The sequence below is a fragment of the Octodon degus genome, unplaced genomic scaffold (genome assembly GCF_000260255.1).
Source record: "Octodon degus isolate 3935 unplaced genomic scaffold, OctDeg1.0 scaffold00311, whole genome shotgun sequence".
NCBI lineage: Eukaryota > Metazoa > Chordata > Mammalia > Rodentia > Octodontidae > Octodon > Octodon degus.
In genome coordinates, this window is record NW_004524887.1 from 700,001 (window position 1) to 716,819 (window position 16,819).

A 16,819-nucleotide genomic window follows, 5' to 3' on the forward strand; every position below is an offset into this window, starting at 1 on the left:
TCCTCCTCCTCCTTCTTCTTCTTCTTCTTCTTCTTCTTCTTCTTCTTCTTCTTCTTCTTTTTTTCCCATACCTCACTCTCCCTTCCAATCGTCTATTTTATCACTCTCTTGGTAACTACAGCTTTATAGTAAATCAAATCTGGAAAGCAGTGGTAAGTCCTTCCACTTTGCTACTCTTGTTCAGAGTACTTTGTCACTTCTGTATCCTTGGCATCATTTTAGAATCCACTTTACAGTTCTGAAACATTAGGATTTTGGACATATTTTACATCGTAATTATATTGAGTTTTCTCATCCGTGGACATGGTACATATTTCTGTTTATTAGATATTTTTAAATTTTGATAAGCAGTGCTTTTTGGTTTTTAGGATAGAAGTCATGCATACATTAAATTAAATTAATTCCTAAGTTTTTTTTTATTATTTGATTCTATTTTAAGTGGAATTACATTTTTAAACTTTACTTATTTTTTTGAAGCTAACATGTAAATGTGATGACTATGCTAATTAGCTTAGTCATTCTGCAATATGAAATATATATATATTATATATGAACATCACATTACAACTCATAAATATATGTGAGTCTTACATTAAAAATAACATTAAATGAAATTTCTAAACTCAAAAACTACAGTTGATCTTTGTATATTAACTTTGTTTCCTTTGGCTTCACCCAATTTATTTATTCATTCTAGTAAAGATGAATAAATTTCTACTAGTCTCTATACTAGTCTCTATACTACTTTCTTTCCTTTATCTTACAGAAAGGCTAGGACTTCCCATAGAGTATAGACTGTAAATGGGAAGGATGGGCTGTTTTCCTTCTTAGCCTTATAGAGAGTTAATACTTTGGCATTAGATGAACCTTTCAGTCAATTTTGTTGTTGTTGTTTTGTTTTTTACAACAACCTCTTTATCAGATTAAGGACTTTCTTTTCTGTTTTTCATTTGCTGACTATATTTTATGATGAATGAGCCCTGAAAGTTGTTGATTTTTATCACTTCTCGGCCTTTTGGCTAAGATCACATGAAAGTTGTTGATTTTTTTTCCCATTGTGTAATGAAAAATCCTATGGTTTTTCTCTTGCATTCTGGTAACGTGATAAATTTTATTAATTTTTAAATATTAAAACAAGCTTGTACTCTTGATAATAAGCATAGCAATAATACATTACCCTCAATATAGTATTTTGACAAATATAATTTACTAAAACTTGAAGAACTTTGCATTATTTGTAAGAAATATTAGTCTATTCTTTTCTTCTTTGTTATTGAGGTCTTACTTTCAGATAATGCTGGTCTCATGTATCAAATTGAAAGGACCATGAAAATATTTTGTGTGAATATAGGTCAAAAGGGGGAATCACACGATGACCTGTGCCAAGGAAATGAATTAACCATGTTTTGTCCCTCTGAATATGGCAGGTTGTACATTCTGAAATTTGCCACAGATACCAAAATAATGGTGAACAGAAGGTTGAGCTTGGCTATTGATAAAGACAGAATCAGCAGAAAATGAGGCAAAGCCACACCCACTGCTAAATGAAGTTAAGTTTGAGCATTCCATTTAAATGTCTGTAGTTTCACCTGCTTCTTCTTCTTCTTCTTTTTTTTTTTTTTTACAAAGCTTTCCTCTTACGGCTGGCCAGATAGCTCAGCGGATTAAAGAACTTGCTTAGGCAGAGGCAGGGACCGGGGTTCAATCCCCAGCGTGCGATTGAGATTGGGTGTGGTGGTGCGCACTTATAATCCCAGCTCTTGGGAGACTGAAAACAGGAGAATCACTATGAGTCTGATCTGTGTAGTGAGGCCCTGTAGGCCCTGTATTAAATACAAAACAAAAACCTTTCCTCTTAAAATATTGATTTCATTTTTTTGATACCATTAAGAGGAAGAAATAAAGGCATAGATTCTATAGCTTTCACAATTTTAAACAGGTAACATTTATAATAAGAAATTTGTACACTAGGCTGTTGTCTCCCCTGCTACTAATACAGGGAGAAAAACTGATCTCAGGTGGGTGACCTCCAAATGATACAGGGAACCCCCACATGATATAGGGAAAAAATGATCTCCTCACCTGACATGGATGAGTTTGTGTTCTCTAAAACTGAAGAATGAATTTTAGGAACAAATGGAGGGTATGGGCAGAATATATTTATTGAGGGAAAGAAAGCTCATGTCTGAGAGAGGGACAGGAGGGGTCCCCAAGTGGGTTGTCCCCGGGAAGCTGTCTCCTCCAGGGACTTTTATAGAGGAAAACCATTCGGTGAGACAGGTCTAAGGTGATGGAGAACATGGGAACTTGCTTAGGTGGGCATGAGGTGGGACAAAAGTATGGTCAACCAATGGGATTACAAGCACCATTGCTCAGGTAAAATTGATTAAGTCCAGGACCAAATGGGGAAGCGAGTCACGTAACAAGTGGACATGAATACAGAACAGGACTTTATCAGGTAGCCATCCAGTAGTAGTCGGATTAATGATTCTTCTGGCTCCTCAGGATGATGATCGATTTCGGGTGCCAATCTTTAGGGGAGTCAGCATTTGTTTGATCTTTGGTCTTTAGGTCTGGCCCACGGTGAGGACATCCTTCCCTCCCACAGTTGGAAGACATCTTCTCTTCTGTGTTATCTCCTTTGAGGGCCTAACCGTGTCTGACTGCCTATAATATTTCTATCTAACTCAGCTGCCTGCAACAGTACCAGGAATTGAACCCAGGGGCTTTCCCACTAAACCACACTCCCAAGCGCTTTTAATCTTTTCATTTGAGCCAGGGGGTCTTGCTAAATTTCCCAGGCTAATCTAGAACTTGTTAGCCTCTGTTTCATGAGTAGCTAGGATTATGGGCATGCACCCCCACCCCCAACCAAGACCAGTTATTGAAGCTTGTGTATTATTTGGGTTACTTCCAAACCAAAAAGAAATTTCCTGGACATCATGTGTTCACTTTTATTACTTGTTTTTCTATGTTAATTTAAATTTGTAAACAAAAAAAGCTTTTGTTCTTTGCTTTTACGTAACTGTAAAAGTTAAGTGCAAACAAAACTTTGCAGACAGTGTAATGCAAGCTAATACTTTATTTGGGGGAAAGGATGATATTGTTTTGCTGACATTAAATTCATGCATTGGATCTGAAGGCAGCCCTTGGCTTCGGCAAGCCTGGGTTCCTTGGTGCCATTGAAGGATTTCATCCTTTTGCTCATGTCTCCATTTGAACTTCATGAAGTATTTTCCATATGTCACTGGCTGAATCACTTCCATGTCACTCCACCTCTGTGCTCTGTCCTTTTCCTTGTAGCGAGAGATTATAAATGCAGTTAACAAAATCATGACCATATCCAGCCTTTAAGACCTAACCTAGATGACATGTTGCTTTATTAACTCCTTTTAGACTACCATAAGAATACAAACTTTAGAAACCTAGCGAATGGTATGCCTTCAAGAATGTCCTATAAATCGGTGCCCTTGGGTGCTGTCTCTTAACATTAGAAGTCTGCAGAGAGGAGGTGCATAGAAGGGTCAGTAAGGCATGGAGGCTGGATAGCCATGTCAGGAGCCTCCCAGCATGAGTTCTGAGGACCTGAGGTGCAGCAGAGAGAGGCAGGCGTGGCCAAGGCAAGAGGACGAGACTGCGACAGGCGTGCTCCAGGATGTACAAGGCCGCCAGGCGCACGCTCCCTGACCCAGCAAGGCGGATCTTTCCTTTACTGCCTTGTGTGGTCCTTGTGTTGAACTTAGGTGTCACAGGCAGGCCCAGAACTTATCTTTGGGCACACTGGACCATGGCTTGTGGTGCCAGGGCAGAAAATTGTTCAAAGCTGTAACTTCTCTAAAAGCAAGGCACATCTGCAATTGAATAGAGAGTTTGGCTTTCTTTGAAATGTAGGATTGACTTTGTGTGCCCTTCCTTTTTCTATTTAAAAAAAAATGAAATTTTAATAGCATTCAACTTGTGATCCCCCTGTTGACAAAACTTTAAACCCACAATACTGTATTGATAACTACAGTTAGAACAGTGTACAATAGATCACTAGAACTTGTTCAGTTTGGCATGGTTGCAACTTTATTTTCTTTGAAGATCAACTCACCATTCCCCTACCCCTCTCCAGAAACCATCTGCTACTCTCTGACCCTGTGAATTTTGAGTACTTTAGATTTCTCTAGTAAGAGAAATTCCTTATAAGTGCAATTGTGTAACAGTTGCCCTTCCATGCCTGGCTTATTTCACTTAGCCCAGTGTCTTCAAGGTTTATCCATGATGTCATGGATTATAGGAGTTCCATCTTTTTCAAGAAAGAATAATATTTCACCCGCCCTGTAAATGTGAAGTGAATCTGCCTTTTCAGGTCCACCCAGTCTAGGTCGGCCATCCCGTGTCAGTTCTCCATCCTGTGATTTCCCAAATGCCCTCATCAACTGATAGTGCATGAATAGAGGAGGAAAAGACGCCCTGGTATCTACAGAGGGATGAGGCCTGAACAGGAATTTTCTTGCAGCTGCAGTTCCACAGTTGCGTGGTGCTCCTGTGTGCCTCCCTGCCCTCCCTGGTGCACTTGCTCTGTCTTCCAGGGTCACCTTGTCCGGTGGCTCCAGAAAGTTTTTCTCATCACTCCCTTCTCCTTGCACAAATGCCTCTGGCTGCGGAGCTTCCGTGCCTTTGTCCACTCATTTATCTTTGCCTGCTCGATGAGGGCCCTGGCCAGGCTGCCCAGCACTCAGTGGACCCTGGCTCCTCTGGCGCTGTCCACACAGGGCAGCTGTGCAGCAGAAAGCAACAGATCCTATGATGGCACAGGAAGGCAACATATGCTTTGTAAGACCCCAAAGCCCAGGGCTTGGTAGCCATTGAAATTCCATCCAAAATCCTAGACGAACTCCTCTAATCAGAAACTCCAGTGGTCCTCGAGCTAACATTTACATTTGGGCAGTTAAGTGGTAATTGAGGTTTACAAATTTTTATGTGATTTTTTTTCTGGTTTTCTTCCAGTGGGGCTATGAGCTGAAACTTAAATACAGCTTCGTCATAGTTGCTTCTTTCTGTTTAGAGAGGCTGGCATAATATTTTGTCTTTTGGGCTCAAATAACCGTGTAATTACTGTATAATCATATAGTAATTAGCATGTACTATATGCATTTATTACATAATTATATTCCTGGAGGATTGCATGGCAATTATACTTGCATTCAGCGTATCATTTTATATACTGTATCGTGAACAAGTATATAATTTGTTGCTGTTTTCTTTGATCCTAATTTCAGTTTACCAAGCAGGAGCTGGAAACATTTTCCTGTTGCCTGTTTGCTGGAGCGGTGCAGGTGTCTGAGTCCCTTTGGCCTCACTCCATTGCATTTATTTATACATCTCTGGGAATAGAGGAACCCGTGTGCTGCTGGGGACTCCCTGGGTTTGCACTCCAGACACCTTCACCTTGTTAAAGTCATTAAGTTATTAGCTCCGAAATTCCCTGGGTGCTAGAGCTGCCAGCACAGCCAGGTGAATGGCAGGAGCCCAGGGAGGCAGCAGGTCTGAGAAGACCCAGCGCCGAGCGTGATCGTCACGCCTGTCTTTCTCTGCTTTTCAGTGGAGCACATGCCCAAAGGGAACAACTGCCTGGATGCAGCCAAGGCCTGCAACCTCGATGACACCTGCAAGAAGTACAGGTCTGCCTACATCACACCGTGCACCACCAGCGTGTCCAATGATGTCTGCAATCGCCGCAAGTGCCACAAGGCCCTCCGCCAGTTCTTCGACAAGGTCCCAGCCAAGCACAGCTACGGAATGCTCTTCTGTTCCTGCTGGGATATTGCCTGCACAGAGCGGCGGCGACAGACCATCGTGCCTGTGTGCTCCTATGAAGAGCGGGAGAAGCCGAACTGCTTGAATTTGCAGGACTCCTGCAAGACCAATTACATCTGCAGGTATGTGCTGCAGCCGGTGATGAATGAGGTGCGTGGGGGGCGGCGGCGGCGGCGGCGGCGGCCAGGCTGGCGGGCAGTCCGGCTACCAGGAACCGGTTTTCTGTGTTGCTGTCAGGGCAGAAGATGAGGCGAGGACATTCCTATGAATGGAATGGTCAGAATCAGACCTAAAATGTGGCTCCTATCAGCTGTTCAGGGTTTCACCCTGGAGACTTTCTGTTTTTAACAGGAGACAGCTTTCAGAGGGCTAAAATCGGGACAGTGCCTATGCACACGTGTGAAGGGGTAAGTGAGTTTCCAGGCATATGCTCTGTCCAGAGGGCATGCCAGGAGTTCTGTATGTCTGGAGAGGAGCTATGTGGAGATTTGGAGACTTAATGTTGGGGGCAGAAGGGTGGAGTAGACCAGCCTGAGGGCAGGAACTGTGTGCCTTCAGCTCTGAGGACACTTGGGTCTCCAGTGGGTCAGTCTGTGTTAGGAGGAGCAGACACCTTCCCACTCACCTCTTCCTCCAGCCTGCAGCCTCTGTCACAAATCTTGCTGAGCCTGAGAGCTGTTGAAAAACCTCTACTTTCTTTTCCTTTTTGGTCATTTGTTAATTTATTTTAATGCTTGAAAGAGTTGGTAAACATATTCTCTGTTTTTTTTTTTTTTTAAAGAAGCAGTCTAGGATGGAGTGGGGAGGAGAGAAGGTACCCTTCTTCCTATTCCCTCTCACTCCCAGCCTTCTGGTGACCATGGCTGACAATTTGAAATTCATCCTCCCAGAACTGAGGGTTGAATTCAGGTGATAATCAGGGCAAGGAGATTTTGATGACCACAGATTGAGTCTTTGCATGCTAAGCACCTGCGCAGAAGAGCAGACAGCATCCAGGGTGGCAGATCCAGACAGACGTGGTACTGGATGCCACGTGGGCGGTGTCCCCAGGGTAGGATCCAAGAGCCTTCAGGGAACGCCCTCTCTGACAGAATCCTTGGCATGCAGGAAGTGTTCAGCAGGGCAGGTGAGCGTGTAACGAGGTGATTATTTCCCTGTACAGTTTTCATTTCAAAAGAGCTGAGAGCTGGCAAACGCGAGATGCTGAGGGCTGTAGTTAGCCAAGCTCCTGATCCATTTGTTTTATCCTGATAGAATGGCGTCTGAATTCTTTCTCTTTTTTAAATAAATTTTTTATTTTATGTAAAAACCCCAAATTTCATAACAAACTAACATAATAAAATATTTAATACACTGTATCATTCTCTTCAAAGTAGTTACTCAGAGTACAGGACATAGACAAAAAGATTCTCTCTTACAAAGAAACAAACATAATAGCACAAGCCTTTCTTTTCCACGAACTGACAAACTCTGATAGTAACACAGGGAAAGTGAAATGTTTACTGTCTGTATAACCTTCTCACTTTGAAGACTTTCTGGGGATGATGTTGTTTCCCTTTTGTGTGTGTGTGTGTGTGTGTGTGTGTGTGTGTGTGTGTCATGTTGGAAGCAGGTGACCTGACACATGAGAGGGCTTCCGGTATCTGGGCGCCACACGAGTGGCTTGCTCATTGGGAGGAGTCGGGGGTTCGTGTGCACCACACTCCAGAGATTCTTCCTCACTTCTCGTCCCCTGGCCCTCTCTTTTCCAAGACTAGGCTCAGGACTGGGTGTGCTAGACAGATCCTGAGGACCAAACGGGACCTCAGCAAGCCAGCCAGCCAAGGTGTCACACTCCCTGCTAAAGGTGGATGCAGCCGAGGGACAGGACATGGAGAAGCTGCAGGAGCTTGGCGCAGGGTGCAGGATCAGAGGGAGCTGAGTGCTGAGGCCCTTGGAAGACTGCTGGATCCGAAATGCAAATTCCTAGGCCCTTTTATACCGTGAGCAAAAGGCTCCCCCTTCCAGGGGCCAGACTGAATTGTTAGGGCCCATACTAGGTTTAAAGCCAGACAGTGCCTCCCTAAGATGTGGACGTGGGCTTGTGGTCCTTCCTGCAGCAGGGAGGCTGTTTGGGGCTGAGATGGAGCAGTAGCTAAGCCTTTGCTAAACACAGGCTGAGAGGTGGGAGAGGAACCTTTTTCTCACAGATTTACCTTACTCAGGAAGTTCAAAAGGGTCTGTGAGTGTCCTACACAGGCCAAAATTGCATCCTGGGGGTTAATTTGCATCCTTCGATCTGTTCTGCTGAGAGTTTGGCAGATCCAGTTCCTTTCCTACTAATTGATAGCAAGAATAGCCAAGATTCTGGGGATTTGGATGTTTCTGGGGTGGTGGTCAGAGGATCTTGTGGAGAACAGGAGATTTGGCTGCGTCTTGGGCTCGGGTTAACCTGGCAGAAGAAGAGGTGCCAGGCCAGGGGACTCCAGGTAGCAGGGTCTAGACTTGGAGTGTTGCACAGATGTGCCACAGACACAGGGCAGCCCTTGTCCGACACAGCAACCAGTATGCCTCCCCATGCCAGTGTGGTGAGGGCTCCCCAGGTTGGGTTGCACCCGGAGACCGCGTTTACAGTCCTCTCACGCTTCTAGCTCTGGTTAGAGCTCAGAGGCTATTTGCGAATCCAGAGCCGGGCTACCCAGGGGCCTTTACCAAGTGAAATTTGTCTCCGTGTGATGGATGGGCTTTATGCCCTGTCGAGAGTCTTTCCTGAGAAGGTGAATCAGGGACTTCCCCTGGTGTTACCTGTTGTTAAGTTATTTAGCCCATAATTTCTTTCCAGAGCCTGGACTTATTACTCATGATTACCTCCTCCCTGTCTAATGTGGTAAATGTAATTTAAGCACTAGGTTGGCTAGCAGTGTTCCCTTTCATCAGGTTTTATTAATCTTGTCTTTAATTTTATGCCTTTTATTCCATCCCTTCTCAACCTGTCTCCGGGAGGCTGTTGTGAACTATGGAAGGCTGCACCTGGCCCTGGCTGGAGTCGGGTTGGAGGGTTTCTGGTTGCAGGCCCCCTGGCCCAGCACAGTCACTGCTTGTCCTGGTGACTTAAGGCCTCCTCTGAATTCTCCAAAGGAATGGATGCCGGGAGGGAAAAATTGCTTCCTAAACACCACGTTCTTTGAAAGCTCACACTTTCAAATGCTCTGCTTCTGTCTTCACATCAGCGCCTATCAAAGAGCTGCTCAAGCTCATTAAAACCTCCCTGAATGAAATGTTTTCCTACTCATCGCCCGCAGGTTTCCTTCCTCAGGATCCCAGGGTACCTCTGCTCAGAACCTGTGCTTTTCTGCCCGTGACTTCAAACAGAGGAGAGGCAACTAGGGCTTTTCCTTTTGACTTTGTTTTCCTTTTCCCTTTTCCCTTTTAGGGAAACTGACAGGTTCTTTTCCTCTTGGGGTAGCTGAGAAAGGAAAGCCCTTGCCTGTTCAGGCCTCCAAGCTTGTCTATAGCAAAGTAAGCACAGAGGTGTTATTAGAAGGCTGTGATGAAATTTAAAAGCTTCACATTCCCCCTCTGCAGCACGGCATCGCTCCTGCTGGCTTTCTTCTGGTTGCTTTTCCTACTGCCTGGAAAGATGTCACTGTTGAGTTTGGCCAAAAGGAAGCATACCCTTTATTCCAAATGCAAATTGTTTTGCATGCATCATTTAAATTTATACTTTACCTCTTCACTCCCAGACTCTCACAATTAGAGCACTGAGTCAGGATGCTATAAATTTATTGCTATCTCTCCTGTTTTTTCTAATTAACCGCCTAGGTCCCCTAGGTATTCTTCATGTGTCTCCTGTTTCCATCTGAGCTTCGCAGAGGCTTGGTCCAATCCCTTTCTGCTTCCAGCCTCCCCTCCCCAACCAAAAGCAGAGGGAGTTTAGGGCTATCGCACATCCCACATAGTGTTGTGTAGCTGTAGCTGCTTCCATAAGCTGTCCCTGTTGAGAAGAGCCAAGGACATGCTTGTTGTTTTGGTGACTGTGGCTGTCTTGGTCATTTTGCACATGAAGCAGAGTGCTACGCCCTTGGGAGCAGTAACCATTCTTACTGCAAACTCACATATACAGCATGATAGTGATGTGGGTCTGAAGGGGCTCCCCGAGCGCCAGCGTCCACCTTGTGCAGCAGGGCAGGCTTTCCCTTTTCTGGCCCTGTGCTGCTAGGGGAAATTGGCACTCAGCAGTGCTAGGATAGCCCCTTCCTTCTAGAAAGATTCTGATAATGTTGAACATCAGAAAGGAAGGGGTCAAGGGCTCTATTCCTTTTGTCCCCAAGACTTTCATGTACTCCTGGAGATGCACCTTTTCCTCCAGGTGCCCATCTCTGCATCCCCAGAGTTTCCAGAAGTGATGACATTGTTCAAGTGACCCAGTGTATGTATGGTTCTCCCTGTCCCCAAAGAATCAGGATCCCATAATGATATTCTGGAAGCAGTGTAGATTTTTTTTTTTTAGCAGAACCGGGAAGCATCCCTTAGTATAGCTCCGTAAGAGGAGTACATACAGTTTCTCAGTCTCTGCTGTACGTCAGCATCACATTTTCACCCTGGAGTGACCCTGTTATGTGTGAAGGAAATGGATTGTTGGTCATTTGTTAACTGGGGCCATGAGGGAAACGGGCCACAAAACAGTGCAGCAAATTTCTGCCCCAGTGACTTGTTTGGCCTAACAGTGGTACTGTACCTTGAAAAGGTAAGAACTTGTTTAATTTGCCTGGAATCCGACCCTGTTTACACTGTGGATCTTAGAGATCAAGGATCTCCTCCTCTTTTTCTTCTTACACTTAAACTCCAGAGTCAGGACTGGGATTTACATCGCTATGTGGGTGATCGTCTTGACGTGTGACAAGTACAGGAGAAAATGGCTCAGAGGATAATTAATACCTAAAACTAGATGGGTAGATTAATTTGGCACTTAATTTTATTTTACGCCGATTCATTCACAAATGGAAATCAGCAATTAGACAATGCAGACTTTTGAACCATGGAAAGAAAGGTTCAGGAATATGAGGAAATACAAGGAAAACATTTTCCAGTTCATTTGAGCAGTTTCATTTCAAATGATTACAGGGATGTTTTTAGTCGTGCAGTCGGAGCACCAGATGGCTTGTTCTTAATGTGCCCCACCTGTGAGCGCTGCCTGCCACCCTGTCTGATGTGGAGGTGGGTTAAGCCCACGTCCAAGCACACAGAGCTGCATTGGGAGGCCCTCCAGCACCTGCCGGCACGCTTGTCTTCTTTGATTGCATCAGGCAGGAGAGCATTCTTCTTGTGGGATCCTTTGGACCTCTGCTCAAGCCTGCTTCTCATGATGTAGAGCTGTGTGACACCCCTAGCCAGAGCAACCGGAGCTGCGAATCAGGGGAGCCAGCTACAGTCTGCCCCACCTTGTCACCTGTGTCTCTTCCCTTATCTCTCCTTTGGCAGAAGCCCTGTGAAGCCATTTGTCTATTCCTGCTAGAGCCCATCACTAAAGATGCCAACTAGGTTTACTCCACGCTGTCCCTCCCTCCAACTGGCCCCTCCTGCCCAAGGTCAGGGTCATCCCTCACTTTCTTCTTCCCTTCTTCTACCAGTCCATGTCCTCTCGAAGTCACTTTTGTAATTTTTTACTTAAAGACAAGAAAGAATCAGAAACTCCTTTTCCTTACTTTTGCCTATTGTGTTGGTCATAGGATCTAGGTGGACAGGTGGAGTTTTGGTACCAGAATTATATTTTCCCATTTTTAAGTATTAAATAGGAAAAAAAAAATGAATTGATTGAGACCATCTCAGGAGGCAGCTGGCCCATATTGCAGAAGGGATCACGTGGTAGATATCAGCGACTTCATTCAGGTCAGCCGAGAACCAGGGAGAACAAGGAAGCAGAGGGGGGAAGCTGAGTTTTAGGGGAAGAAGGTGTGGGTGGGGCACTGTTCAGGAAAAAGAGGGAGAAAACTTGGTGGGCTTAAGAAGGAAAACCCTGGGACGTCCAGTGCCATGCTAATCTGGGAGATTTTTGTTCATCGACAGTCCGGATTGTATCCGAGGAACCCAGGTGGGTGCAGTGCCTGGGACAGAACTGAAAGTCAGTTAGAAGATCTATTGAGTGGGGTAGATGAGAGATTGTTTTTAAAGGGGCAGAGAGCAGGCCAAGAATTGGGGGGATGTGACAGACAACATGAAAAGTAGAGTAGCAGTATGAGCTCCTGCCTGGCAAGCATAAGGTCCTGAGTTCAATCCCCGGTACGAAAAAAACCCCAAAACTACTGAATGAATAAGTAAATAAATAACTTTAAAACATGATTGAATTTCAGAGAAAGAAATTTCTCTGAAATCCTGGCACATGGGAGTAGATTTTTAGAATCAGCCACACAAAGGTTGTTGAAGGTACTCAGTGGGACTTGTTCTCTGGGAACAGTGGGCAAGAAGAGAAGTGGGACAAAGGCTGAACCTCGGGCACACCGAGGTATGTGGATGGAATCTCAGATTGGAGAAGCCAACCAGAGACCTTGGCAAAGCAGAGAGGCAGGAACGCTTTGAGAGAGAGAGAGAGAGAGAGAGAGAGAGAGAGAGAGAGAGAGAGACAGAGACAGAGACAGAGAGAGACAGAGACAGAGAGAGACAGAGAGAGGCTATTAGTGTCAGTTATTTAGAAGGGGAGAGCTCAGAGGGAAACTGGATTTACCATGTAGGAAGTCTATCCGTCCATCAGTTCTTTCTGCTTATCCCTCAATATATGTATCTATACATCTGGCTGTTGAGCTATTTTTCCTTCTTCTATCTCCCCACTATCATTCACCTATCATTCTATTCACCCATTGATCCATCCAACCCTTCCACCCTCCATCCATTCTTCCCTCTCACCCTTCGCCATGCTCACCTTTGTGTTCCTCTGTCCATCCACCCATTCATCGTCCTCCCTCCCTCCCTCTCCCTTCCTTCCTTCCTTCCTTCCTTCCTTCCTTCCTTCCTTCCTTCCAGGCTACATTTACTGTAGTGGAAATAAAGACTCAGAATCTCATGCACAGTGCAGAGAAGATAAATTCACAGTTACTGCAGTAGGGTATCATAGTTTCTGCTCATAAATGTACAAATTCCTTTGGAGAATGGGGATGAGAACAGCCAGTCCAAATGGCTATCAGCAAGGCCTGTTGGAGAAGATGCCATTTGAGCTGGGCCAGACAACTGAGTGGCAGAGAAAGGAGCAGCCTTGTAACCCCAGGACAGAAGCCAAAGGCTACAGTGAGGAAGGAATGGAGGTAAAATAACAGCCCATCAAGGCTCCCTAATGTGGTCTCTGATGAACTCAGTCACCGTCAGAGGAGGAGCAGTGAGTCTCTAGCCCAGGAGGCACCCATATTCCCTGGGCCAAAGCTAGGAATCCACGCAGGCTTGCTAAGTCTGAAACCTGGTTGTGGTCACGAGTTCCCAATGGTTGTCCTCCATGACAAGAATACAATGTTCTTACACTGTTCAGCCTTCTAGCTTCAGTTCCAGACACAGTGACCATCCTGGCCAGCCTGAGTACAGATGCACTCCATGGCCCAGCAAGTAAGACAGCATCAATTTTAAAGACAGTTTTTACAGAGCTAGAACATAATGTCCATCAGAGCCCTTTAGCTTCATTTTAAAAATTAAAGAAAAAGCTACTCAGATAATACATACACCTTAAATTCTTTATCTAATTTCCTCTTGAACACTAGTTGCCTGTTATAGAGTGGGTGCTCTGTGACAGCTTACTGATTTTGAAAGCATTACTTCTACAAATGGGAAAAATATCTTCCCAGACTATGCTGATTTTGAAGCACTACTGTTTACCTGGGCACGCTTCCTGAGCTCAGCTTGTGACTGTGCAGGTCCCACAGCGATGCTCATCCAGTTGGATACACTGCAGCCTTGTGAGTTCAGAGTCCTCACTCTTCACCTGCCCAAAAGTGATGGACTTCAGGATCCTGAGCATCTCTCACAGGACAGTTCTTTGCTGTCACAGATGACGCTGACTCTAAATAATCCAGGGTGATGACCTCTGTTGAGGTCATCCCGCAGTTTTGCCTTCCTGCCTTCTCCCTGCCCTGTGGTCCTTTCATACTTCATCAGGAAACCCTCTTTTTGTGGAGGATACCTTAGTATAGTGCTGCCAACTACTGTGAGGGACGCAAGACCTTAAGATTGTTCAGCAAATGCTAATGAGGAGAACTGGTGGGGAACTTGAAGGGGGCTTCCAGGTCCCTGGACCTCAGTCTAAGAATGGGAGCAGCCAAGGGAGATCTCAGTTGTTCAGCTCTGCTGCAGAAGTAGCTCATTTCACTGCAGAGGAGACCCTCCTCCTCTGCCTCCTGGCTACTGCTTTTGTACAAGCAACCCTGAAATTCACAGGCATAGTAAACCAGCCTCCTGCTCTCTAAAGCTCAGACCTAAACCCAACCTTTCCCCACTTTAATCCCAAAAGAAATGGATAATCTGTTGTATATAGTTCTCTTTTCCAAATTATCTCATCTACTAAGTAAGGAATGGAGTACAAATGAATGAGGAGGTCAGAGATCCCAACATTTAGGGGGTGTCATCAGCCATGCCAGCAGCCCCCAGGGTCTGATGGCATCCTATGCCCATGGCAGGTTGCCCTATAACCTGCGGGTGTTCTAGCCTCCACAGCAGCAAACAGTATTTCTGATTTTTTTTTTTTTTTTTTTTTTTTTCGGAACCAGGGATTGAACTCAGGCCCTTGTGCTCGCCAGCGAAGCACTTATCCACTGAGCCATCTCCCCAGCTATTTCTGATTTTTGGTCATGCATGATTTGTATTTGACAGCATACACAGCCAGAGACATAGCACTGTCTCATTTCTGTACTTGAAAGTTTGTCCTTTTAGTTACTGGTGGCTGAGGAGTATTCCAGGAGGGAAGTCTACCTGTATTTAGTGAGAGTCCACCAACTCAGGAGGACCCCCTGAGGAGGGCAGGGCTGGGCTAGGCCATGTGAACACCAGGTCACCTTCTTCAGGGTGTAGGCTTTTCTCACTGAGGAGCAGGGTCACTACTCCCCACCCCTTTCCCTCTACCCAAGCCAGGGTTCATGGTCCCCACCCCTCATCCCAAGTTAGGTGCCCTGCAGGCACACTGACATTTACATTTCTATGAGGCATTTCCAACTCAGTGAATGGGAAATTACTTTGTGATTTCTAAAGGTAATTAATTATGCAGAAAAATTCACATCTGACAAAACCCAAAACCCAGGAATTTAAAAGAACAGGTCAATGTGCAAAGTCCCCTGGGCAATTTTTTCTGACCTCTAGATGCTGGCAGAACCCATCTTGCATTGTGGTTAGGAAGTGGACAGTTCGAGGTCTGAGTTTCTTGCCTGTGGATGGAGGTGACAGTGCCATCCTGTGAGGGTCACCTGGAGGGATTCACGAAGCAGGTTTGTCTGCAGAGAACGCTAATCAGTAAGATTTGTCCCTTTCATCTTCACATTTTTTTTTCTACAAGTTTTTACCGAAAAGAACAAAAGAAAATGTTAGATTCTAGATGGCTCTTTCTCCACAATAGCAGAGACTTTTCGAGCAGGTTGAGGGCACAGGAGGTAGAGGTTTTTGTTGCTGCATACTTTGCATTAAGCAGCATGTGGAAATACCATCACCTTTCCTAAACCTTTAGCACCACCCTCTTCAGTGTTGGTGCCTCCAGGGAAAGTTGGAGACTAGCGACCAGACAAAGTCCAGAGGTCTTTGGAGCGAGCATCGTCTCTAGACCATTTTTGTCCCAAGTATACGATTACTGACATGACAGGATACACAGAGACATGAGTGGAGCTGGCCCCAAGACTGCTGGGCTCAGCGCAGGCCGAAGAGTGAAATTCACTATTGTTGAAAGCGAGGGGGGATGGTGGTGGTGGAGGCAGCCTCTTGGGCATGTGCTGCCTCTGTGACCCCGAGCTCCTGTGAATTTGGGGCATCTGAGTCAGTTGTGTGAGGGAGCCTGCAAAGGGCAGTCAGTGACTCAGTGACACTGCATCCAGGAGCTTCCCTCCTACCATGTGGCTCAGTGCTGTGAATCAGCCAGTCATCCTGCCAGGATGTGAGCCAAACCGGGGGCAGAGTGGCGCGTACAGGACTCTGGAACTCGGAATCTGCAGAGCAGGGACATCGCCCCTGGCACGTGCGGATGACGCACATGGATGCTGGTGAGGTGACGAGGCGCAACATTTATCTGACATTTACTCTGCGCCAGGCATTGTGCCTCGCTCTTTACAACAACCCAGGAGTGGGCGCTGTCCTTTTCCTCAGTCACCCAGTTGAGGAGGTGAGATCTTGAGCAACTTCAGTGTCATCCAAGTGGTGCTGCTGGCACTGGAGTGCTGCAGTTCCGCAGGCTGCAGAACCTGCGTCGTCCTCAAATGCTGTGAGGCCCACATCCGGGCACCACCCACGTGACTCCCAGGGTCAGACAGCATGAGTGGAGTTAGATGCTGCAGGTGACTTTGTTTTTACTTGTTATTTATTTATCAAATAAAAATATTTTAAGTAAGGGGCCTTCAGTTCTTGTCAAAATAAAGCTTAAATATCTCTCGGCAAATACATATTTGTCATTGAAATGGTCCTTTTCAAATTTTTTTTAAAATTTTTTATTTCTGGACTCCTCTTACATTCTTAAAAATTGCTAAGTTTTCCATAGTTTTTTTTTTAAATGGGTTGAATCTATTGATATTTATCATATTGAATCAAAGCTTAAGAAATGTCTATATATTTATGACTTGATTCAAAAATAACTTCAAGGAGCCACATTACATGTTACTACAAATAACAGAAGCTATTTTTATTAGAAATCACTGTTTTCCAAAGAACAAGAAAATTTAGGGAAAGCATGACAGTTTTATACTTTTTACAAATTTAGTGTTTGGCTAGAAGATGGCTGGCTTCTTTTATCTGCTTTTGTAATTTTTCACATCATGTAGCCTTTGGCAAAAATCCATGGTTTTCTCTTGAGAGAATGACAGCAAACAAGGTG

The 16,819-nt window shown here is 45.1% G+C and overlaps 1 protein-coding gene across 2 annotated transcripts in view; it reads left to right on the forward strand.

The window, feature by feature from the left end:
- The window catches only part of Gfra1 (GDNF family receptor alpha 1), a 216,957-nt gene that overhangs the window by 145,461 nt on the left and 54,677 nt on the right, over positions 1–16,819 (forward strand). For both annotated transcript variants that reach the window (XM_004647542.2, XM_023707786.1), the window contains exon 5: positions 5,588–5,924. In XM_004647542.2, coding sequence (XP_004647599.2) covers positions 5,588–5,924 — 337 coding nt within the window. The remainder of the gene's footprint in view (positions 1–5,587; positions 5,925–16,819) is intronic.